The following is a 24017-nucleotide window of genomic DNA, read 5'->3' as shown; positions in this document are numbered from 1 at the left end:
ACCTTCGGTATTCCTGTTGTGATTCTCCTGTGCCTGATGTGAAGGTCTGCTTGTGCAGCTCAGTTGCCTGTTCCACTCATGTTGGGGACTTGTCTGCTGTGTACTTTTCCTCACTTAAAGTTATATAAATAAAGTTAAGATATGTCAAAACGAGGAGCATCCTCAAACAAAATAGCGGTCACATGTTGCCATCACTGTATTCAGAAGGAAGCATTGGTGGCTTAGGGTAGCCTTTCCTTTTTCAATTGACTTGTTCTGATGCCAAACCTTTATGTTTTGTCTCTTTTAGGGATATAGAGGTAATGATGTAGATTTTTAGGCTGGTGTGGGTGAGATTCTTTCTTTCTTTCTTTCTTTCTTTCTTTCTTTCTTTCTTTCTTTCTTTCTTTCTTTCTTTCTTTCTTTCTTTCAATAGTAACCTCCTGATGTTGAGTTGTGTTCAAATCTGTAAGATTTATTAGGCAAACATTCTGTAGCTTGGTGGCAAGATGTTCTGGCTTTCTCATTAGCAGTGACCCTGGGTAGTTTTCTCACATTCAGCAACATTTGCTAGGCGCTGCCCAGCATTCTTGTCATTTCCTGGTGAGGCAGAGCCCAGCCTCCAGGTGAGCAGGTCACCGTGTGCACATCTCCCAGAGGGTGGGGTTGGTAGGGAAAGCACAGTTCAAACTTAGTCCCTTTTCCCTCACACTTGAGCTCCGCTCTTCTAGGACCTCTGCTTGGACAAAAGGGACATGACTGGGGAGTTGACATTGGGGCTTTTGGTGCTTGTTACAGTCCCCAGGGCCTATTGATATTACACTTCGTCCAAAATCTAGTCTGTGTTTTAGTGGTGTGCCCAAGGGTCTCCACTTCGCTAAGCCGCCGCCTCTTCCTCCTCGTCCTCCTCCTCCTCCTCCTCCTCCTCGTCCTCCTCCTCTTCCTCTTCTTTTTTAAAAAACACTTTGAGAATTAAGTGGGAACAGGAGCATTAAGAAGCCAGCATGCTGCTTTTGCTTTTTGTCAGCTGTAGGGATGCACCAGTTTGTGCCAAACATTCTGAGGAAAGACAGGAGGTTTGACAGTAGAGAATTCACAGTTTCCCTGGGAAAATGTAGTGGCACATGACTATGATGTTTGTGTGTGTCTGTGTTTACTTGCTTGCTTGTTTGTTTGTTTGTTTAGAACAGAGTCTCACTGTGTAGCCCTGTTGGCTTGGAACTCCCAGAGGTCCACCTTTCTTTGTGTCCCAAGTGCTGGGATTAAAGGTGTGTGCCACTGTGCCTGGCTTGAACATGATTTTTTATTTTTAAATCTTGCAGAACATTTGACATCTTAATTAATAAGTTGATTGAGTTGATTTTTCACTGAGATGACAGTCACACTCAGCTAAATAAATAACATTAAATGGGACTAGACCATGCCTTTGTGGGGCTTATTCAGGAAGTAAACATCTTGAAGATAGTTTTGGGGACCAGAAGTGGGCCAGCTTGTTCACTTATGTTCATAAATTGTAACTGAGTAATCTCTTTTAGCACTCAACCAAATCATATCTGAAAATGCTCATATTAGTGTGGAAATTGAATTTGATCGCATGTCTGATGCTTCTCTCAGATTAAAGAGTCAATAAAATACTATCTTGAATATGCTCACTTATTTTTTTATTATGGGAAAGCACACAAAATGTAAAAAACAAGTACAGTTCAGAAATGTTAGTATACACATTAGTATGAAACACCCGCGTTGACCTTTTTCATCTTGTAACCAACTCTGAAATAGTAACTTCCATTTCCAGTGAACTCTACCCCCCACCCCCACCCCCACAGTTGCTTTTAGAAATGTTTCTAGAGCTCACTGCATGACAACATACATCATAGCAAAGCCGCTATAGTAGAAAAATGATACTCGGCTGCTGTTATCAGGGCTCTGGTGAGCTTTGCTGTCTGAACTAACTCTCACTTTATTTACATCCCGTCCCTTTACCGTGATGGTGACTTGCAAACTGTGAACCATCCCTCCTTGTGCTTGGGCTTTAAGGCAGCTGAATGATTCAGAGTGTCTAATAGCACAGCAGGAAGAGAGAAATGGCCAGTTGTATTGTGCCCTTACTGTGTGGTTTTTTATCTTGCAGGCTCCGTAGATTAGGGACACACTTGCTTGAAAGTCTTCTCTCTTTTACTCCTTGCCAGTTAAGTCTTTCAAGCATTAATTTCTTTGCCACCACATGTTTTAACTATGGAGGATTTTCATGTGCAGTGGCCCTTTCGTTTTGATGTTTGTGACCATGTGCTCAGTGGAGGTGGCCATGGGTGTTATAGAATAATTTTTCAGGAATGTGTTTATCAAGAGACTTGGCAACTAGAGCTCGTAAAGCACTTGCCCAGCATGTGTGAGGCTCCAGGTTCCAGAGAGCCTTGAATCACTACTGTCCTGTAGTCCAGTTACACAGGGACTACTTTGGGCTATTGGGTCATGTCTGCACAGAAAACAGACCACATGATTTATTTAAATAATGCAAACATAAAGAATTTGTAACAGAGCATGGGAATACTGAAAGAGGAAAGATAAACCCACTGGCATAAACACTTTTCTACTGCAGTGTGATCCTGGCTGGGCATGCTGGTGCTCTGAGTATCAGGTCTCTCAGGTCTCTGAAGCAAAGCTCATAATTCTAGCTCTGTTGGTTGTTGCAGGGATTATCACAGAGTTAATATGTTTAGTGCACCAATCAACAGCGCAGTTCCTTTTTCTTTACAGTAATTTAAAAGAGTTGAGAATGGTGCTGGTCTTGTGTATTGAGGAAGTTAGGAGACCAGTGACAGGAAAAGTGAAGGCATGGTTGTCACGGTGCAGTGGGGATATGTTGGGCATCAAAACATTCTTAGACGTAGTTTGGTTTTTCTTTAAGGCCTGACCTGGAGAATTGTAAAACTACTCTCCCAGATGTGCGTCCCGGTCCTGTGTTCTTCACAGGATGAACAGTTGTGGAGTGAGAAGCCCCTGGCTATGCCTGCTCTCCTCCACTCCCAAGTGTCTGTTGAGGACTTTAGTTACTCGTGAGCTCCTTTACAGGGCACAACCAGTGGGAAGAGAAGGATCCCAAGCAGGTGCGGTGAGGTCAGTTTTGGATGTGGTGAAGGACAGGCTTCTTCCAACACTGAGTTCTTGCTAAGATCCCTCCACGCAGTAGGTCAAGACTGATCTTTAATGCCACTGCTGAGACAGTGGATCTGTGCCCGGTGGTGGGGGCAAGTCAGTCTTTTTTGTCTTCACTTGCCCCTTTTGCATTATTGTAGTAGGGGTGGCAAATGATAGAGGCTTTGACTAATACCGTGTCCACTGTAAAGGAAAGGGGTCTTCATTGTGTAGTTGGGTGCTTGTCACAGAATAGCTGAGAGTAGGCTGGCTTGGTGGATAAAACACATGGTACTAGACATGGCAGCTTGATTTAGACCTTGGAGGAATGCAACTGGCCAAGCAGAAAGTCAGTGTCTAAAGGGAGGCCTTTTAGCCGTGCACTTACATAATTCAGTCTCCTGTTTTGAAATGCACAAGAATTTATTGCACAAATTTGACTGGAACTCTGGCTCAATTGAAGGTTCCTCTGGTACCAGCTAAATAATAGTGTCATATCCAGCATCATTTTCCCTTCTGTGTTATTCCAAGAAGAAACTTTAATAATAATTATTATTTTTTAATACGGTGAAGAAAGGAAGACATTCACAAAAAGGCATTTTCCTAACAGAGTGATACAATGCTCCGGGTAGGCCCATCCCATCCTGCTGTGTGTTATAGAGAAAATCGGCTTCCTATTGTAGGAGATGTGTTTTCCCAGTTCCTTTCTTCTCTGAGAACTGTGGGAGGGCCTGTGGCACATCCTCTGCTGGATGGGTTTCATCTGGCCTGCAGCCTGTGCCTTAAGTAACAGGGTTGTCTCTTCTGAGGGCACTGGCTCTCCATTTTTAGCATGGGTATGAAGGGTAAAAAATGGAGGAGAAAATGTCTCCATTACTAGAAAACATGGTTTGAGGCCAACTGGTTAATTATGTGCCTCCAGTGAAAAGGGAAGTGGTGCCAGTGGGCCAGAGCCAGTTGTGCAATAGCTGGTCCCTGAGTAGTGCCTAGCACAGGCACACCTCTAACTACCTCTGAGACCTGGGTTAGCCTTTGCTTCCACCTTACAGTCCTTATTACTTACTCACTCATTCTTTCTGTTGCAAGGGATTGGACTCAGTGGTAGCTCTACCCCTCAGCTACATCCCAGCCGAGCGTTTGTCTTTGAGGGGCTCTTTCTCCTTACTCCTGTCCCTTCTGCCTTTAAACCCTGGTTTGCTGTCTACAGGATGTTTAATGTCATTGCCAGTGAAGGAGTTTCCCCCTTTAACCCTGACTCTTGTTTCTAGTTCATCTGAAGAATTCCTAGCTAGCTAGAAAGAGACTCTTCTCAGTGACGCTAATTATTTTTCATTCTCCTCTGTTCCATCTGTTCATGTGAACAGCAGATGAATTCAGTCCATTTAGCAAAGCTTCATCCTGTCTGTATCACTGCCTGTTACTCCTCTAGAACAAAGGAAGCACGCTGCAGTTGTGGCCTGCCTTTCTTTCCCTTCCGCTCTCCTGTTTGTTCAGTGATGTTTCGGTGGAGGTCAGGCCCAAAGCCCGCACAGGCTAGGTGTGTGCTCTGCCCCCACTGCATCCTCAGCTTTTTCTTTCTCTGTGGTGCTGGAGATGAACCCGGGCCTTGTGCTCAGTTTGCAGACACTCCTCCTCTGAGTTCCTGCCCCAGCTCTCCTCCATCTTAGTCCCAAAATACTGGAGGACACAGTCTGCTTGGACTTAATCTGGAATGTTGTGAGGCTTTGCAGTAAACTTATTTATTTCCCTTTCTTTATTTACTTCATCTTAGGTAGTTACTTGTTTGTTAATCATAAGTTAATACACTTAGTGTTGGAGGTACTTTGAGTTTTATCAGTTCATCTTTCCTTTTATTTTGTGTTCTGTAAGGATTTCTGATTGCTAACCACTGGCTATTGACGGATTGTGTTGGCCTGTTCCCCCCCCCCCCCAAAGATTGGAAGAGTTCATTGTGTTAAACTTGTAAAGAGACAGGAGATTGCTTTAAATATTTAGCCAAGAGGGCATGGTGACATGTGCCTGCCTCTATTCCCAGGTCTCAGAAAGCAGAGGCAGGAGGATGGCAAGTGCAAGGTCAAATTGGACTTCCTAGCAACATTCTGTCTTAAGAAAAAAAGGCAAAATTAGAGCAGAGTATATTGATTATTTGGATTTTGTTTTTCACAGTGTAGGTGCTCTAGTCAGATCATTAAATTGCTCGTGGTTCTTAGTCAGCTGCTGTAATGTGAGGGAGGCCTGATTCTGTGGATTTGCTAACCATGTCATGGAGCTGCAGTGACAGCTCTCTCCTTTTTACCACTTGGAAATGTATCAGTTTCACTTATCCCCACAACCACAGTAAGTGCATTTTGAGTTTTCAGACGTATTCCCTCTTTTCTCTCTTAGTATTCACCACTGACACTTTCTAACAATGTGGCCCCATGTTGGACTCTTTTTAGAAATCATAGAGGTTGTGGTTTTTTTCTCATACTAGTCTTCCCTCGTGAGGTATGGCTGGGAAGATAAGACCTATATCAAGTAATTAAATTATAGGACTAAAGTAGAAAGTGATTAGTACTGTAGCATAGTCTTATCTCTGCCTCTTGACATTAGCTCTCTTGCTGACACCCGTGTTAGATGCTGTAACTCAGCTATATATATCTTTTTGCCTGGTTTTCACTGCAAAACCATTTAAAGGGCTCTATGATGACTTTGGTAGTCTCAGGAGGAATCTGACGCCAATGGCCAGGTAGACCAGTTGCTCCTGCCATACTCACTGTCAGGAGCCAGACGTCAAATGACTGGTAGCTTACTCCTAAAAGCGTATCGCCTTCGGCTTGCTCTCTGCTCTCTCTGCCTAGTTATCCTGGCCGTGTCTCCTGGATCCTCTCTGCTCCTCTAAGGAAGGTGATGCTGCCGTTGTTCCTCATCAGAGCCGGTTGTTTTCTTTCGGGAGCGTTTGTGGGTGGGAGAAAGGTTTTTGCCCAGTTGCATGTGGGAGGCCACACCTGTGCAGGAAGGACATATAGGGGCAGGTCCCCAGGGCCGCCGTCTTTTTAACTTCCCTTCAGTGAATCTAGGATCCACCTTTCTGTTGGCTGCATAGTTTCTTACTTGGAATTCTTGGCTTTCTTTGGCATTTGGGTCTGTGAGGTGTGGTGAAGTATCTTTTATTCTACCCTTTCCACCTTCATGCAGAAGCTTTCGCAGTGAGGTGAGGAGACCACATGGTTTGCCACACGAATAGTGGTGAGGACCCTTAGAGCCTTCAAGGTACTTATTCGTAAATCCTTGACAGGGTCTTTGGGTGGTGGTGGGGGGAGTGGGGTACCTGACATTTGGCTTCTGTTATTTCCTCCCTTCCCCACTTTTCACTCTCTGTTCTCTTTCCTCCCCTTTCTCGCTGCATCTGAGCAATAAATAGCAAGCACTTCTGAAAAGGCTCTTAGTTGGCTTATGTAATTGAGTAGAAGAGCAGTCTCATGAGGGAGGCTTTTTTCTTACATGATAGTCTTGAAAATGGTTCTTTAATTTTGGGATGTGCAAGTTCCTATGGAATATAATCATATGCTGTGCACTGGAGATAACGGGTCAGCCCAGTCAAGGACACGAGGATGCCTTCATTTGCCTGACTTCACTCACTCTCTTGGTTCTGTGAAACTGTTCTACTGGCCGTCTGCCAGGGCACACTTAGGACTGGGACTGTTTCAGGGAATCGCCACTTCCTTTGCCTTTTTCCTGTCACCGTGGTGAGTGGAGGACGCATCTGCCCGCCCCGCTCTGTTCTCATATGGTCAAGTTGGCTTGTTCCCTAGTGTTCTCAGACTCTACTCCCAACAGACTAGTTTGCACCGAGGACATTTGGGATGGTGCCTTCCCACCAGTATGTGAGTGTTCCCAGTGTCACCCATACAAAAGGTCAAGGAGCACTGAATTCCCCAGTTGTGATTAACCTACTTGTTCCTTTTTACTGAACCATTTTAATCATCAGTCAAGCACCCCACCTTGGCTTTCTAGCCTCTCTAAACCTCTGATCTCTTTTGTCTTTTGTGGCATTGGCGACTAGACTAAGCATGCTTGCATTTTTCCTTTCCTAGTCCCTATCATTTTCCGCTGTGGCTTATAAGACCTTCACTTTTTCCTCCTTTGTTCCCTTGGATATACACAAAACATTAGATTGTAAATGTAGCATTTACCCATATATGTCTTTGTAGTAGACTTGCTTATTCTTAAGATGTATTTTAAGTGGGAAATATACATAGAGCTAGTTGAGAAATAAAGCTGTCAGCCTCCAATAACTCCTGGAAGCTGCTTGTGTGCACACTCCTGCAGACACACTTTGGTGGCTCCTGTTTGGTCAGGGTGGCCACAGGTTTAAGCTTCCCCTTTGCTGTTTTGTAGCCTTACGGTTAGCAGACTTTCCTATCTGTGTGTTCAGGACAAGCCAGTGGATCTCCTTGTGCGTCCTGTCTCCTGCCTGCCAAAGGAATTGAAAGGTCCTTGATTGTAAATATGCCGAGGGCATGTGATGCTGTTCCTATTTTAAGTCTATAATTCAAATGGAAATTGCAGCCTTTGTTTATTAAAATGCCATGTGAGGCAGAGCTACTGGGACTGGTCCATTATTTACTGTTTGAAATTTTATTCATTTAAGTCTGATCATGTCTGTTCCTATTTTAATCCAATAGTCAGTTTTAAGATCACTGAGTGTAATTTTGCTTGGCTGCATTAATTAATATATTATAGTTTGTTTCATTTTTAAGACAAAAGTCAAACTTCTTATTGACCCTGTTTATTTCATAGCACATTTTATAGTTAAATATTCCCTCTGCATCATGGAAAGCCACATCTGTGCTGGGCCGTCTCTTTTTCCCTTGTTTTGGTAGGGGAAACGAATCTAATGTACGTTTTGTGAGGGGAATAACAACCAGTTAGTCTGCTGCACACAGGAATGAAAGTACAAGACATGATGAGGAATGGGTGAAGGCCATCAGCTCGGTTTAGTGGTAATAGATGCTGAACTTCTGTCTTCAGCCTCGACATTATCCCACATTGGCTTCTTAGCAGCATATATTGCATTTATGAACATATGAACGTCTCTAGGAATCATCACTAACCCTGGTTGTCCACTGTCCTTTGTCTGCCTCTTCCTCCATCCTGCATCAGTAACCATTAGCTGTGTCCCTGAAATCTGTATATATGTTCTTTTTTTCCTTTCCTGCTGATGTGTGTCTATGAATAAATAATACTCCTTTTGCCTGTTTATTCTGTATTTATATAGGGTTTTACTATGTTTTTCTCTAACTTCCTTTTCCTGCTCGATATTTTCAAATTTATTCTGCGATTATGTTGCTCTAATTCAGCTTAATTGCTCTGTATTGCATGACACAGTTACACTGTACACAGTGTTAATGTGGGCACTGTTCTACTTGTCTCCTGCACACGGGATTCTCTGGGCTCTGCAATCCATCGTTACCTGTAAGGAGCATTCATTAGTTAGAGGGGTGTGTCAGCTGAACATCTGTGTGCATTACTGTGTCAGAGTGACATTTTATATTTGTATCACTAGGTAAAGGACATTCCAATTTCCCCACATTCTTACCTCAAGTATTTTTGCCAGTGTGATGGTTATATGTACTTTTTCTCGTTATTGAAATTATTATTTTTTCATAAACTTACCATTCTGAGTTCTTTAATGAAGTATCTGTATATAGTCCTCTCCACTCTTTCATCCTTTTTTGGTTTGTTTGTTTGGTTGGTTTTGTTTTTTAATTTATCAGTTTCTTGCCATGAGTCAATTGAAGATAGTTCCACCTCACCTTCTATCCATCCACCTAACAAAAACCTGCATCTCCTCTGTGTAAGTCACTGCCCCATTGGTGCTTAAGGACATTGCTTTAGTACTTACTGCCTCTCTGCTTTTGTCGCTCATCTTTCACTGCTGGGCTGTCACTTCTCTCTCTCATCTGAAATTTAAACCCAAAACTGTCCACCCTGTTCTTCTGGCAGCTGCTACCTCATTTCTGTCTGGTTTTCAGCACAACTTTCAGAGGAATCATATGCTTGCTTTATTTCATTTTTTTCCTTCCCATTCTCTTGTATACCTATTCCTAGATCTAATGTGACTTTTACTCCTTCTATCCCCAAGAAGTACCCTCACGAATCTACCAAGACCTCTCTTAGCTGGATGCAGAGTTTGAACCCTAACCCACATAGTGCTTGGTTAACTTTGTGGTATTTCATAGTCCATCTTGGCTTCCAGGACACAGCCCTATGGCAGTGTCCCTGTGGTCTGTTCAGTGGATGCTCCTCTCTCTCCTTGTACAGATTCATTGTGTGTTAGGTTACTGAGGATCCAGTTACCACCTTGCATGCTGTAGCTTTCAGGCTATTAAACGACTTCACACACCCCAATTCCACACTTGTGCACCCAGCGGCCCGCTCAGCTTCATGTGGGTCTGAGCAGCTAAAGCTCAGGAGCCCACAGCTCAGCTGCCGCTCAGACCTCCTTTCCCTAGTGTGCAGCACCTGTGCTTCCCCCTTTCCTTTGATGACCCCTACTCAGCTCTTACCCAGACCCAAAGCTATCTTAGCCTTTTGTATTTCTTTGACAGTTCACATTCTATTTGGTATCTACCTTTGAAATTCTTACATTACTTCTTCACTGCTCCCGCCCTTTTGTAATCTAGCATCTCTTCCTACCTAGATTGCTGTATTAATTTCTTAATTTATCTTGTTTCCCTTGTTACAGTGGAAGTCCCCAGCCTAAAGACCAGGGTGATTGAGATGCAGTCACTACCCTTTCAGAAGTATTTCCAGTGGGAAATGTAAATTGAGGTAGTTGCGAAATAAAGCTGCTTTTCCTATCACCTCTCCTCCTGCCTTCTGTTCTGGGGCTTAGTATCCTTTGTCTTGTCTGACCCACCAGGCACGATCCTGGTTTGCACTTAGTTCTCTTTGCCTGTCTTCAGATGACCATCTTTCTCTTGAATTTGTAAGAAAACATAATCTCAGTGAAGGTGGCCACAAGCACACTATACTAGCACCCCACCTAAACTTCCTGTAACTTGCTCTGCTCCTTCATTTTCCAGTAAGTTTGGATTCCCATTTTTACTTTGCTCTGTCTTTTTGATAGAGAATTTTAAAAGTCTTACTAGAACATATTTAGCCATCTTTTCTTACTCCCAGACTCGTAATGTGTGTCTGTTGAACCCCAAGAAGTACTGTACTGTCTCAAGGTCATTATGTTTTATGGCTACAGATTTTAGGGGCAGGCTAGGTAAAGCCTGAAAGCAAGGATCTGTCAGGAAGTCAGCTTCTCCCCCCCCTCCCCCCGACCCCACCCCCTTTGCTCTTTAAAATATCTTTGACCCCATCCTTCCCTGTTTGGGCTACTGGCCTAAAATGCCTCCTGTCAAAAGGCCAGCTATGTCTTCCTGTGCTGAGTTGTGGGTGTGGGGCCCATGCTTGAGGAGAGGGACAGATGACTGTAGTTATCTCTTCCGTCTCTAATGTGAGTCATTGCAGGGCCTACACGCGGTGTCAGTTCTCAGGAGGAATGGTGATTACAGCACATATTGGTTTGTGTATTATCCGCCCACCAGATAAAGCAAGCATTCTCTTCTATTTTTATTTTGGAAAAAAAAATATTTCCATGTAAATTAGAATCTAAACTAGACAGTCCCTTTTAGCAGGAAGATTCAGCTGCGGTCCCGTTTCCCCAAAATACATTCCATACCTCAATTGCCTCTTGGAGATTTCAAAGGCTTTTATGTACCTGGTAATTTGGAGGAATTGCTTTTATTTTGTGGCTTCTTAGGGACTTCTAATATCTCTCCTGTAAGATGTTTGTAGATGTCAATAGCTCCTAGCTCTGAAGGGTTAGAGTAACAACATCGTTCAGTTTGCACTTGTTTTCTGCTTGTGCTATTTGTTCTTTCCTGGCTTCACGAGAGACATATAATCAGACTCTGAATTTGCCCTGTTGTTTATTAGTGTGCTTGCTGGTATATCACTTTCTTTCTTTTGAGGGGATTTTCTGTCAGTCCAGCCCTTCAAGAACATCATGAACTAGTACCCTTGTTTACATAACCATTTGTCACACATACGTATGTATCATCCTTTGGCCTTCCTTGGGATATTTCTGGAAAAGTATCCAGAAGTTTTGTCTTCCGTTTTTAGTTCCAGTTGGAAGTTCAGGTGTTGTGACATGGCATAAAGCTGTGCATGGTAAACATCATTGTTTTGCTCAATTAATTTAAAACATTTTTGTTCACTAAGGCTTCTGTAATCACTCTGCTACTCATTGTAAATAGATTTTCTCTCTTGCTTGGTGAGTGTGAATCCATTGGTTCTTTTTACTCCTGAGGGCTGATTCTGATAACCATTGATTTTGTCTCTATTAAAAATACTGTTTGAACTGGGATAGAGTTCAGTAGTAGAGAACCAAACTTTGGTTTGAGTCTTCTTACAGGGAACAAAACAAAACAAAACCAAATCCCCAAGCAAACAAAAAATAAGCAGAATCCTGCCCATCATTGGTAACTAGTCTGTCAGCCTGCCTTCTTAGGACTTCTCTGTTAAGTGTTGCATTTGGCAGCAAACATCTATTCATGACAGAGCAAAGAGACACTTCCAGCAAAGGCTGTCTTGGCAAACCAATGAGTTTACTGGCGTTACAGGAGTGGATGAGGTTCTTCACAGGGGCGCGGTGACTCAAAGATCACTACACCCCAGAGGAGCCCACCCTAACATGAGTGATGACAGGTGAGAGCAGGATCACTGTTCCTCCATGCACAGATAGCAGGCTGCTTGATAGGCTGGGGGGCGGGGCAGGCCAGGCAGGCAGGGCAACTCTTCTCTCTAGGAATTGGCTATGGGGTATAATTCAGCTTTCTGTAACTATGAGGGTGGTTTACTTCCTGCTACACAGCAACTTCTTAATTTGCTTCCGGGACATTTATAAAATATCTATATTACATCTTTGTTGTTGTTGTTGTTGTTGTTGTTACCTAGAATTCCTTTAGACTGGATAATTTGCACCAAACACCTGCACTTTCCTCTTCTCATGTTCCTGTAGAACTCCTATGTTTAGGGTCATACCTAAACATACATAACATACCTAAACAATATCAGGACATTGTGCTGAGCATGGGCACCCGACACCTGTGTTCTTTCTGTTTTTCATATGTAGATTCCCACATGTGATCTGTGAAAAGATGTGTCTTCTCTTCCTAGCAGAGTGCTGGATCAATGATCATCTTTTTTTTTTCTTCTAATTTTACAGAAGAAGGAAATGACAGTGGAATGATGAATGTGAAGCTCAAAATTCCGTGTAACTGAATGTAACTTATTTACATTCTCATAAGAGATTTTCTTGGTCATAGCAGTGAATTGAAGTGTCTTATTATGTGTTCAATACATCAAAGCTCAGTCAGTGTCTGGGAGGCAACACCTACTTCATTTCCCTTTTCCTTCATATTCGCTTCAGGATGAGTTTGAATGTAGCATTAAAATGATGAAGGTCCTTTACGTGAAAGCTGTTTAAGAAAAAAGTAAGTTGCAAATGCCTTCTTTAAGTATTACACAAATTAGACAGAGGCGTCTTACTTTGTCAGATGCAAAATAGATGGTAAAGGCAGGACCAGGTTAGCCAGCTACGAAGGATGGAAATCATTGGTTTACATAGGAAGAAGTTTCTGGCTTTCTCCTTCATATACTTTTTTCCAGATACTATGTGGGTTTTGGCCACAGTTAATGTGTACGTGCATTCACGTTCCTGTGGCACACTTACTGTGAGTGTGTCCCGAGTATACGCTAAGCCTAACTCAGATGAAGTGTGCTAGAAGAGCGGCTCTGAAGAGTTAGTGGAAGCCACACATAGGGTCTTTGCTGTTTTGGAACTTAAGCCTCATGTGAAAGACAGCGAAGTACTGATGTCGGACGGTCTGGATGCGATGCTTTCTTAAGCACATCCCCATGTTTGCAAACCCCACCAAAGGCAGGCAGCTTTGGACTTCTTAGCCCTGTCATCATGACTCACTGTTGGATTTCTGCTCCTTTATCCCCTTTGTCCACTGTGTTGTCATATTCTTTTAATTCATTTTTTGAAAAGGGTCTCATATCTCTGAAGTTCTCTTTATTCCTACTCCTGTCACCTTCCTCAAGAGTTTTTCCTTGTCTGCAGATGATGGTTGTTTAGATCAGCCATGGGAGCGGAGTGTGGGGCCCCTAAGGTGATGAGCTAAGCCGTGCGTGTTGACATACGCTCCCTTCTCTCTGTCTCTTTTCTTGTTGCTCCCCGCACCCCCACCCCCCATTCTGGTTTTCACACTAGTTTTTCCCTCTGTCTTGAAAATACCTTAAATTCTATATGTTAGTGGAACTTTTCTTGATCACTTCTTCCTTTCCATTTCTCTGAATTCTTTTTTTGTTTTTTGTTGTTGTTGTTTTTTGTTTTTTGATTTTGAGACGGGGTTTCTCTGTGTAGCCTTTGCTGTCCTGGACTCACTTTGTAGACCAGGTTGGCCTCGAACTCAACAGTGATCCTCCTGCCTCGGCCTTCCGAGTGCTGGGATTAAAGGTGTGCGCCACCACCACCCGGCTTCTCTGAATTTTTATCCCATCGTTTTGTACTTATTCAAAACTGCTCTGTGCTGCTGCCTTGCGTCTAGGATGTCTTCTCTTACTCTGTAAGTGTGCACAGTAGCTAGTTTGTGTACAGTTAGTAGTTGGTAGGTGCTTGGGTTTGCTGTGTGTGTGTCCAGTGGGTCCCAGTGCATCTTGAATTCTTCTACATTGTTTCCAACTTGGGTCCTTACAGGTACCTGCTATGGAAAAAGAAGTTCTTTTCCAATAAAGCAAATCAACCAACTATTTAGTAACCAGTTATAAGGTGTCTAGTACTTAGCTGATATTTGTGATCCAAGGAGACAGCTAGTTTTGCACATATTCCTGTGTGTTGCAGTATTGCCTGTGTTACATTTTTCATCCCTAATAGCATATTCTGTTTTGTTTGCAGGATAAGAACAAGAAGCTCCGGCCCCTGTATGACATTCCCTACATGTTTGAGGCCCGGGAGTTTCTTCGAAAAAAGCTCATTGGGAAGAAGGTGAGTGAGAGCGTACATTTGCAGTTGCTTGGCCTTGGCCTCATGCTTTAGGAATCGGGGTTTTAAACCAGCTCCTCTAGGCCCCTTGTAGGCCCTTGAGCAGTAGAGGACATTCCTGACCAAGGCAAGTGGAATTACTTTGATACGAAGAGAGGTGTGTCCATGTGCCAGGAAGTGGTTCCCTTGGGAGAGGTTTGAAATTGGGGCCCTGACCACAGTTTGATTGTCAGTGCTCTCACGGGCAGGTTCCAGGCTCAATTCCAGTTTCAATAATTGCATACCGCCCATGCTGAGCTCAGTTGGCTCTCTGGTTCTCTCCAGCCACCTCATTAGAAGGCTGGGGCCACGAGAGTTAGCAGCAAGGAAAAGTTGCTGCTTTTTTGTGTGTTTCTTCTACTTTAGAGGAACAAGATGACTGCAGGAGAGTGAAGTTGGGTTCTCCTGTGTTACGAGGATGCATTGGGAAATGCATAGTATATGGATGCTGCTTAGCCTTGAAATTCCCAGTAGCTGTTGCTCTAGCTACTGGGACAGTAGGGACTTGAACCGGAAATGCTTGTGTAGCATCTCTGGGCCTCCTGTGAAGACTGCTTCGTGAGCAGTATGTTGACTCTGCGGTCTTAGGGCTGGAGACCTAGAGCGCACATCCTAAAATAAATGTTTATGGCAATACTCTCCAAGGGTCATGAATAGTGAGCTTTTAAACATACTTTCATTTTTTTCTGGCATCTTATTCTAAAAGTCCAGGACCATTTGTGTCCCGGATGGATGTACAAAGACAATAATAAATGGTTGGCCTCCTTTAATGGCACTGAGGGAACCTGTTCAGGAAGGCTCTGTGAGTCATGCTTTTGTTTGGGATTCTAGGAGAGATTTCATATGATGTAACATGATTTTCATGTTGTACCATCTTGCAAATACTCTACCACTTCAGAACACCATAATCGTTTTGCTACGTCTTAAACATTAGACCCATGTTATTTACTCTGCCTCTAGGCTGATGCAGTTTTGACAGGTTTAATACAGCTCTGAGTCTTGGCCGGTGTACCATGCCCCCATCCCCCGCCAAAGATAAGATGCAGGGTGTTTTAAGACATCCTCAAACATGGAATGTAGTAAACACTCTACCCGAGCTCTTGCCTTCTCCTCCCAGGTTCTGGGCCTACAAGCATGTTCTCCCATACCAAGCAACAACAACAAACAAAACAACAATAACAAAAAAAAAATCCTAGGTTTGAATTAACATCAAAATAATGTATTATAAATATAGTCACTTGTCTAGGCATGGTGACACATGCCTGGGGCCCTAGCAATTGAGAAGTTCAGGCATGGAAGTTAAGAGTTCAAGGTCAGCCTAATTCTACATGGGATCCCATCTTAAATAAATGAACCATATACGGAAGTTTACTTGGTAGTCTGGTAAATCATAGCAATATATTTTGAAGATGGATGTAAGTTGGAAAGTTGAAATCGCTAATTTTCAGGTTTTTGGTTTTTTCTTTTAAAGCCAAACTGGATTTCCTAAAATGAATACTAAATCTCCTCAGGTTCCTTCAGAAAATAGGCTCATTTGTCATTGTATAAAGCTTGACAGACTGCTATATTCATTCATGAAGTGCAGTGCAAATGATGGCTTATGTCCCCTTCAATTTCCAGATCCCCTGTTATCTGATGTAATGTGTAGCATCTCTATCTCACCCATTTGATAGCACAGTGCTCATTCACTGTCTCATAAGCAGTCGAGCATAGACAACCAAGGAGTTTCCTGCATTTCGAAGGAAACCCATGTGGTCGCCCAGCACAGTGACAGCACAGATTTGATTTGTGCATATGTTATGGCACCCACTAGTTTCCTAAGTGTTGTCCTGCCATGGCTCTGTGTGATCCCTGGGCACATAGATCACAGCTTATGGCAGCCCTAGAGGGCTAGCCAGGGCTAGGCTCTCAAGGACTGTGTCAGTCTGTTGTAAAGTCCTCTGTCATAGGATAAAAGGACTGACCTCACATGTCAGGTATGATGTCATCTCTTAAGCAATTAGGTGCCTTCTTAGCAGGAGAAGCCTCCTTCACTGGTTCCTGTGCAACGGAGGTGATTAGATGTTGTTTGTGCTGAGATCAAGCTTTGTCCTCCCCCTGACAGTGACATTGTGTAAATGATGGCTACTGGGTGCATCTCAGCTCTGCTGGGCTGGAGCATTCCCGATGCAGGTCACTTTCCTGACTCACCTTCTAAAGCCTCTTGCCTGTCTTCTGGGCCTGTCAGTTACAGCAGTCAACGCCCATGAGCTCTGGCATCTGGGAGCAGGCAGGGCAGTGGCTGCCTCGTGTGTGTGTGTTGGGGGGTGTCTAGCACATCATTGCAAACTCCTGCCAATTCCCTTCAGACCTCTACAGCTGTTCAGCATGGTCCATGGTTATTAGGGGCAGCTATGAGAAGCGTGTGTATCTGTGTGCACGAAAGCTGATGAGGGCAGCCTGTCCCAGGTAAAGCTGGCTTCCCTACCTCCTTCCCAGCGAGTCAGCACTGATGGCATTTCTGAGAGACGTCTAGAAAGTTGAGAATTAAGATCGAAGGTGACATGCTGGGGTGCTTTATTTGATTTGTTGGCCCCGCTTTTGGTTGTCATTCACATTGATTTAAATCCATTTGCATAGGTTGAGTCTTGCTTTCCTGGCTTGTGGAACAGGGTAGTATTCATTTGCCTCTCCTTTCCTAGAGCTGTGCTATGAAAATACAAGATGATGCAGTCTTTTGTGTTGGTCCAGATGTCAGGAAAGGGTGGGGTTTGGTTTTGTGGGAGTCTAGTGTAGCCCTGCCCTTTCAGGTTGATTTCTAGCTTTAAGATCAAGAGAAATGAATATACAACTGGCATCACGATCACATTGTTTTTGTGCATTGTTGTTGGTGTTTCTATTGACTTTGGCTGATGTGGCAACTAACGAGCTGGTGGATGAGGATGTTAGCTTTCCACATACATTCGGTCCTATAGGGGAGGTGCGCTTGAGGGAGTGGGAAAATGTATGTCTGGCTTCATCCTCCTCTTTCCCTGTTGACCACCAGCCATCCTTTCACTACAAATACTCATGGCAAATTACTTTCCTGCCAATGTCTTCAGAGGCTCATTGTGAAATAGGAGCTATGATGATTTTAGCTGTTTGTTTGTCTCTTTAGAGCTTTCCAGGATTACATCAGATGCTGACTTATTAAAGGAGTCGTTATAACTACTGATAGGAGAAATATGCTTTATCTCCCCCCAAGCTCCTGCTGCCTATGTATTCCCTCTAGACCTGCATCTTTAAAGGACCACCTATGTATTTTGTTTTCAGTAGGTAGAATAACTGGGTCTTCACTGGGGGTTTCCTTCAGCTTTCTCACTGAGAGTATAACCCTGAGTTCCAGTATTTTCTCCCTTGTCACACAACATTTACAAGTGACATATGAATCATTTCTATAACTCTTGTCCCTTAATTGCAAAATTTCTGTCACCATGGGAACCATTGTGTTCAAAGTTGGAACTTGTTTAAATAATTGAGGGTCAAAAATGGTTGGAGGAGCTGGGACTGCAGGAAGCCCGAGTTCACGGATGCATCTGGGCCGGCAGTAGATGTTCACTGTAGGCTTTCGAGCACCGGAGACCTCATTTCTTTTAATAAATCTATGGATGAGACTCATTTGTAAACTAATGGGTGCCTTTGTTTTATTTTTATGCCGTTGAAATGTGTTCTGTGAATTAACTTAGCTCTTAAAATTAAGCTTCTTTTTTCTTGATTGATACAGACATTTTAGAATTATAGGATTAGAAATCCTTCATTGAGGGTTATTTCATTTTCAGATTGTTTAAAGTTGTTACATCTTTTAAGAATCCACCTTTCTAAAGCATGCATTTTTGGGGTGCAAGCCTGGAAAAATCTCCCTGTATTCTAAATCAAACCTGTCCAGAACTGATGTATTGTCTTGTATTAAACATGTTGCTGGTTCTTTACTAGTTATTTGGGAACTAATTATCTCTTTGTGCCAGTTAATCCTGATATAAAGGGAAAGGGAAAAACAGTATGTTTTGACTCATTAGTTAGAGGTCCCATCCATGGTTACATTTAGAGAGGATTCAAACTCTCTCGGGGGATATTCACAGGTTAAGTGTAAATGCCTCTCCAGTTTATACTATTCCTGTAGAAACAACAGTAAGGAGACAGCATGGCATGGGTTTACATTAGGCCCATTTCTTTTTTCACATATTTGTAACCTGTGGGTGATTGAATCTGTAGATGTGGAGCCATGAGGTGCTGCCCGCGTGTCTAAGTTTTGTTGCACTGCTTTTGTACCTCTTCTGGCTTGGGCTCCTGCAGGCATCTTTTTTTTTCCTTCATAATTATTTTTATTTCATGTGTGTTTACCTGCATATGTGTATGTGAACCATATGGATTCCTGGCTTTTTACAGCGGCCAAAAGAAACCATGAGACTGATAACCTGGCGCTGGAGTTACAGCCATTCGTGAGCTTCCACTCGGGTGCTGGGAACCGACCCTGGCTCCTTTCCCAGAGCAGCGAGTGTTCTTAACCTAACCATTGAGCCGCACCCCCCCCACCCCCCACAGCTGTTCCCTTCCTGGTTGCCTGCCAGCTCTCTGTTTTTGCACATGTTTATGTTAACCGGTTACAGCCACTGTTTATTGGCTTTGCTTCTCACAGTAGGCACTGGGTTGCATGTTTGATTTTTACCTACACCCTGAAAAGAATATATAATAGTCCCACTTTTACAGGTTAGACCTGAGAGCCATAGAAATGAGATACTTTACCCATCTGCTTTCACTTATTGCTATGTGAATTAGCATATACTAGAAGGACATACTTCCTCATGCATATACTGACTGGTGTCAACGTCTGTGCCTCTTACATGCTCCAAGAGGTTGATTCTTCATCTGCCTTGTCCTAGCCTACAGCTTTGGGGAGGTAATGATGGCACCATGCACCTGCCTTCTGAGTGCCTGCAGCCCTCTAGACATGATCTCATTAGTCTTTGAGATGTCCCAGCCAGTGAGTGTTTTGTTCTTCATAGAATACAATCGTAGTACATGCTCTTCTCCAGCATTACAAAGGCACCCTACCCGCTCCTATCCTACCTCACCCCAGAGTCAGGGCAGCGAGGGGCTCCAGGTACTTGTGCCCTGAACAGGAAGAGCCAGGGTGAATTCCTCAAGGGCAGAGAGTCTTTTGAGGAGAGGGCCTCAGCTCTGCTAACCACTCACTTGAGGCTGGCCAGCTGTGGAGAGTGTCACCCAGCCAGCTGCGCTGAGTGTGAGCCAGGCAGCCAGTAGGGCGGGAACTCGTACTGTAACCACCTCAGATGCATTTCAGTTTGAGTTTCCAAAACATTTCTTTTGTCATCTCCACTTCTTTCATTTCATATTAATTTGATTCATTCATACGGTGGAAAAGGCCTTTACATTAATGATCAAAACAAGCTCTAAGGTTGGGGATGCATTGTGATTTAAATTGACAAGTTTATACGCGGCTTGTCCTTGCCTTCCAAAGCCAGATGTTAACATCAGTGTGGCTATAAATTTTTGAACAAGTGTCTGTGCTTACCAGATGAAGAGATGCTTGGAAGGACATGTCTGTAGATATGTCCTCTGCCAGCAGGGGACACTGAGGTCTGCTGTGGATGTCTTTCAGTTTTTAGGTCTCAGCAGTGATCCTGTTTGTCCCTCAGGCCATTAACTATCCCTTGTTTGGTGGCATAGGGTTAACAAAAATGGCTGTGGAGTTGCCTGTTTCTGGAAGACGGGCAAGGTAGCTTTCCTCCCACTGGCACTTAAACGCTCTTTGCGATAGAGTTCCTGGTTTCTTCTTTGGTCTGCAGATTGTGCAAAGTGCCTCTGTGCTTTGGGGATCATCGTGTTGAGCTGTGTGCACAGCTCTTTGGTGTAGCCTGCTATTTTGCGTGATATAGATTGTAATATTCTCTTCAAAGGCATCTCTAAGTAAAATTAAGAAACTACACTTTTTGACTGTGTTCCTGGAAATTTCTATGCGCTCACCTGTGGGTTTGACTCATCACCCATGTCTCTGTGATCACCCTGCATTGCCCTGCTTATATTAAAGGCTTTCCTCCTTGGGTTCCCAGGTGGTCACAGTGTTCTTGTGGAAACTCTTACCTCTGTCACATGCTCTGCAGTCATCTTGTCTCAAGCTGTCCTCTTCCAGTCTTTAATGTTAGGTTTCTGGAATGTCGTCCTTGGAGCTGGAACTTTCCACACTTATTTTCTGCAAACTGAGATTTTATTTTAGGGGGAGATTGTGCTGAATCAGCTCAGCTGTGTTTGGGGGTAGGGAGAGCACAGGCTCCCCCATCCCCACTTTAAAAATAACTGTTATGTGCCAAAAATCCTGTAAAATGTGCTGAATTGCAGATCTTCCAGCTTCCTATACCTCTGGGTTTACAGAGAATAGATTCTTGGGAGCTCAAGTTCAGCGATGGAGCGTGGAAGGCCGGAAGGCCTTGTGCCGTGGAGGAGTGCGCGGCAGGACGGAGAGGCCAGCTCTCATTTCTCTCTGATTTCTTTCCAGGCCTCCATTTGCCTGTAAAGGTCTATGCAGGGATAGCCATAGGTTTACTAATTAAAAAAAAAAAATCTCATTGTGAAAAGGACAGATTATGAAATAGTGAGCCTTTCCTTTTAGAACACTGAGTTTCCGATGCCTCTCATGTTTGCACTGTCGTCAGTGAGATGGCTCACCAGTGTTAATACTCTGTACGTGTATGAGAAGATAGAATGTTAAAGTGCTGTTGGTTTTGAGGGGAAATTCTGTTGATTCCTTAGTTGTGTCATAGAAGTGATACTTTAGAGGTATGTTTATATAAATACAATTATACATTTGTATGTTTAAAACTATGAGCTCCCTGGTTAAATGCGTTTACAATGTGCACAGTGCTCATTTGCCCTTTGCTGAAGCAAGGTCTCTCGTCAGTAGCTAGAATGGCCTTGCGTACTTTTATTCCTATGATATCTGTTCTCTGGCAATTACTCAGGTGTGCCTAACAGGCAGCGGTTATGTCCCGTGCACGTGGCCAGCCTGGACAAGCCTTTCTGATGTGTTTGTGCCCTCCCCTCCCCTCCGCTCCCCTCCCCTCCCCTCAGTGTGTGTGTCTGTGTACATGGAGGATAGAAGTCAAGTATCAATACTCAGTTGCTTCTTCACTATTTTAGAAACCAGGGGACTCTCCTGAACCTGAAGCCTGCCCATGGGGACAGAGTGGCTGGCCAGCAAGTCCTGTAGATCTTTGTCTCCACCTGTCTAGCACTGCAATTACAGATACACATGCCTGAGCCCAGCATTGGGTATTGGGGCTCTGAAATCAAAAGCACTTTACTGAACGAGCATCCGTTACCGTTTTTTTTTTCATGATGTATGCGTAGTGGAGTTGATCAGTTTCCCTTCCCCACGGAATTCTCATCTGTCTGCAGTCTTAGAATGTGATCTGATAACAAACAGCATCTTTGCAGATATAATTAAGTAAATTTAAATGAAATCATACTGTGTTAAATGGGTTTCTGCGTAGGAAGGTCAGGTCATAGGAAGGAGGTGGCTGTGTGACAGTGGAGGAGGTAGCTATGACAGTGATTGCTTAGTGGCTCTAGAAGCTTGGGGATCCCAAGGAAGGATACTTCTGTGGGACTTTCAGGGGGACAGGGACTGCTTGTGCCTTGACCCTAGCTTGATGCCTCCAGAACACTGAGGGAGTACGTGTCTCTCTTTTTGCCTGCCTTTTTATGGTGCGCTGTTACAGCAGGCCTGGGAACTAAGGCAGAGAGAAGTGCATCTGTTTCTTGTATCTGCTCATCTCCCTGTTGGCTGATGCCTGGTTTCTTGGGTTTTGCTTCAGGAATGAGATTGTTTATCACACAGCTCATGGAGTAGATTCTGGTCTTCACTGGAGAATTTCTTCCCTTAGTTTGTGTTTGGCTTTGCCATTACTCCAGGCCAGGGGACAGTTGTAGAGCAACTGAAAGGCATTTCCAGTTTGTCAGTAGGCCCACCACGTTGAGGCTGTGGTTGTCTCCCCTAAACAATGAGTGCTTGTGCCCACTACGTTGTCCTGTGGCCCTCTCAGTCACAGGACTTTTCTCCTTGATCATTACCAGCATTTTGAAAGATGACACACCCTGGGAGAAATCGTTATTGGTTATAACTTTATCAGTATTTTGTGCACTTACTGTGAGCTTTATATGGACTCTAGATTTTTCTTTTGGGGCCACAGGAATTTCAGAGTTTTGTCTTTATTCTGCTTCTCTGCCCGCCTGCCTTCTTCTGGAACCTTGCTTTCTCACCTCTTCTGGCTTAATAGAGGGGCTGGAATGAGCCCGTGTGGGCTGGTGAGCAGGTAGTGCTCGGAAAATAATAGCTGGTGTTATTCTCTCAGTTTGTAGGCCTTGACATTTTTGGTCATGCACACTCAGTTAACCAACTAAAATGCAACATTATGAAATCAGCTTATTGCTACTGTGCAGCTGGTACTTTTTAGTCCAAATCTTATTCCAGGCATTGGGAACAGAGCCTTACAAGCGCCTCTCATGAGCTAATATTTTAAAAGAGACCAGCACACTTGCTACTTTCCTTTTTGGGGGGGGGGAATTAAAATAAATACAATATCTCTTAAAAGTTGCCTAAAATCTAACTGGAATAAGATGACATCAACATGTGAGAAATTGAATGAGGACCAATTTGAATAACTGGTAAGATAACAGAACAGTGTCCCTTATCGGTATTTGATAAATATTAATGTGAATTGCCCAAATCACAGTTATCTGTCACAGACTGGAGAGGTCTTACCTGCTGGCTGACCTTGCGTACTTAGCCCTTGGTGTCCACACATACTGCTGATTCACTTGTGACTGATTTCACACCTTCCCTTTTGGTCTGCCTCCAAGCTGTTTCCAGCTGCTGGATGCTGTTACCTGAGCACCAGTTCCAGTAGCCAGCAGGCACCTATTATTTCCAAAATAGAGCTCATAGATTCCATAGGATGGTTTTGTTTTGTTTTTTTTCCCTGCCTATAAATGGCCTTGACTTGGTTATTGATCTGTCTTAATGTTACTTCCATCCAGTCATCCCCCCTCGCGCCCCCCACCTCCTATCAGCAGTTTCCTGGCCATTAACCCAGCTTCTTAGTCACTGGATTCGCCTGACTCTGCTTCCCTTGGCCTCCTTCCCTTGGGCTTCCCAGTGAGCAGCTCTTAGTCTGTGTTTCTAATCTCTTATTTTAATTATTACAGCTCTGCCTTAACTCATTTTCCTGCAACTGTTCCTATGTGCCATCTTTTACCCTCCTGTCACAGTTGCTTTCTCTGTGCACAATCCTGATGTGCCACCCACTCTGGTGACACCTGATTGCCTGCCGAAAAGAATCTAACTCTCTTAGGTGAACACAAAAGCCTAAAAAGGAGCTGTATACATTTTGCCGTAACGTTAAAGGTGCCTGTTTCCATTTCTAGTCTCCCTTTCTTCTCTCCTCTGTGTAACCCGTCTCAGAGGCCTGATGCCCTGCAGCACGCACAGCCTTTTGGTCTGCCTCCAAGCTGTTCCCCCTCCACAGACAGGCATCTGTCTGCTGCTACGAGTCAGGTCAGGAGGAGGCAGGTCCTGGCCTGTGGGAGCTCGGGAAGATGGGGGCCGTGTAGACAGGGAGGACATACAGGGGACACACAGCTTACTTTGGGCTGGAGCTTTCTTGCCAGTTGCTTTTTATTTCTTCATGCTTACCAACCCTGTGCTCTGATTCACGGAAACCATAGGCGTGGTGACGCCTGACAG

The 24017-nt window shown here is 43.8% G+C and overlaps 1 protein-coding gene across 1 annotated transcript in view; it reads left to right on the top strand.

The window, feature by feature from the left end:
* SND1 (staphylococcal nuclease and tudor domain containing 1) overlaps positions 1-24017 on the top strand; it is a 406636-nt gene that overhangs the window by 134750 nt on the left and 247869 nt on the right. The window contains exon 11 of the mRNA XM_084788021.1: positions 14114-14203. Within this exon, the coding sequence (XP_084644147.1) occupies positions 14114-14203 (90 nt within the window). The remainder of the gene's footprint in view (positions 1-14113; positions 14204-24017) is intronic.

The sequence above is a fragment of the Acomys minous genome (assembly GCF_964271855.1).
Source record: "Acomys minous genome assembly, chromosome: 6".
Classification (NCBI taxonomy): Eukaryota; Metazoa; Chordata; class Mammalia; order Rodentia; family Muridae; genus Acomys; species Acomys minous.
Note: the sequence above shows the minus strand (reverse complement) of the source record. Positions and strands in the feature narration are given on the sequence as shown.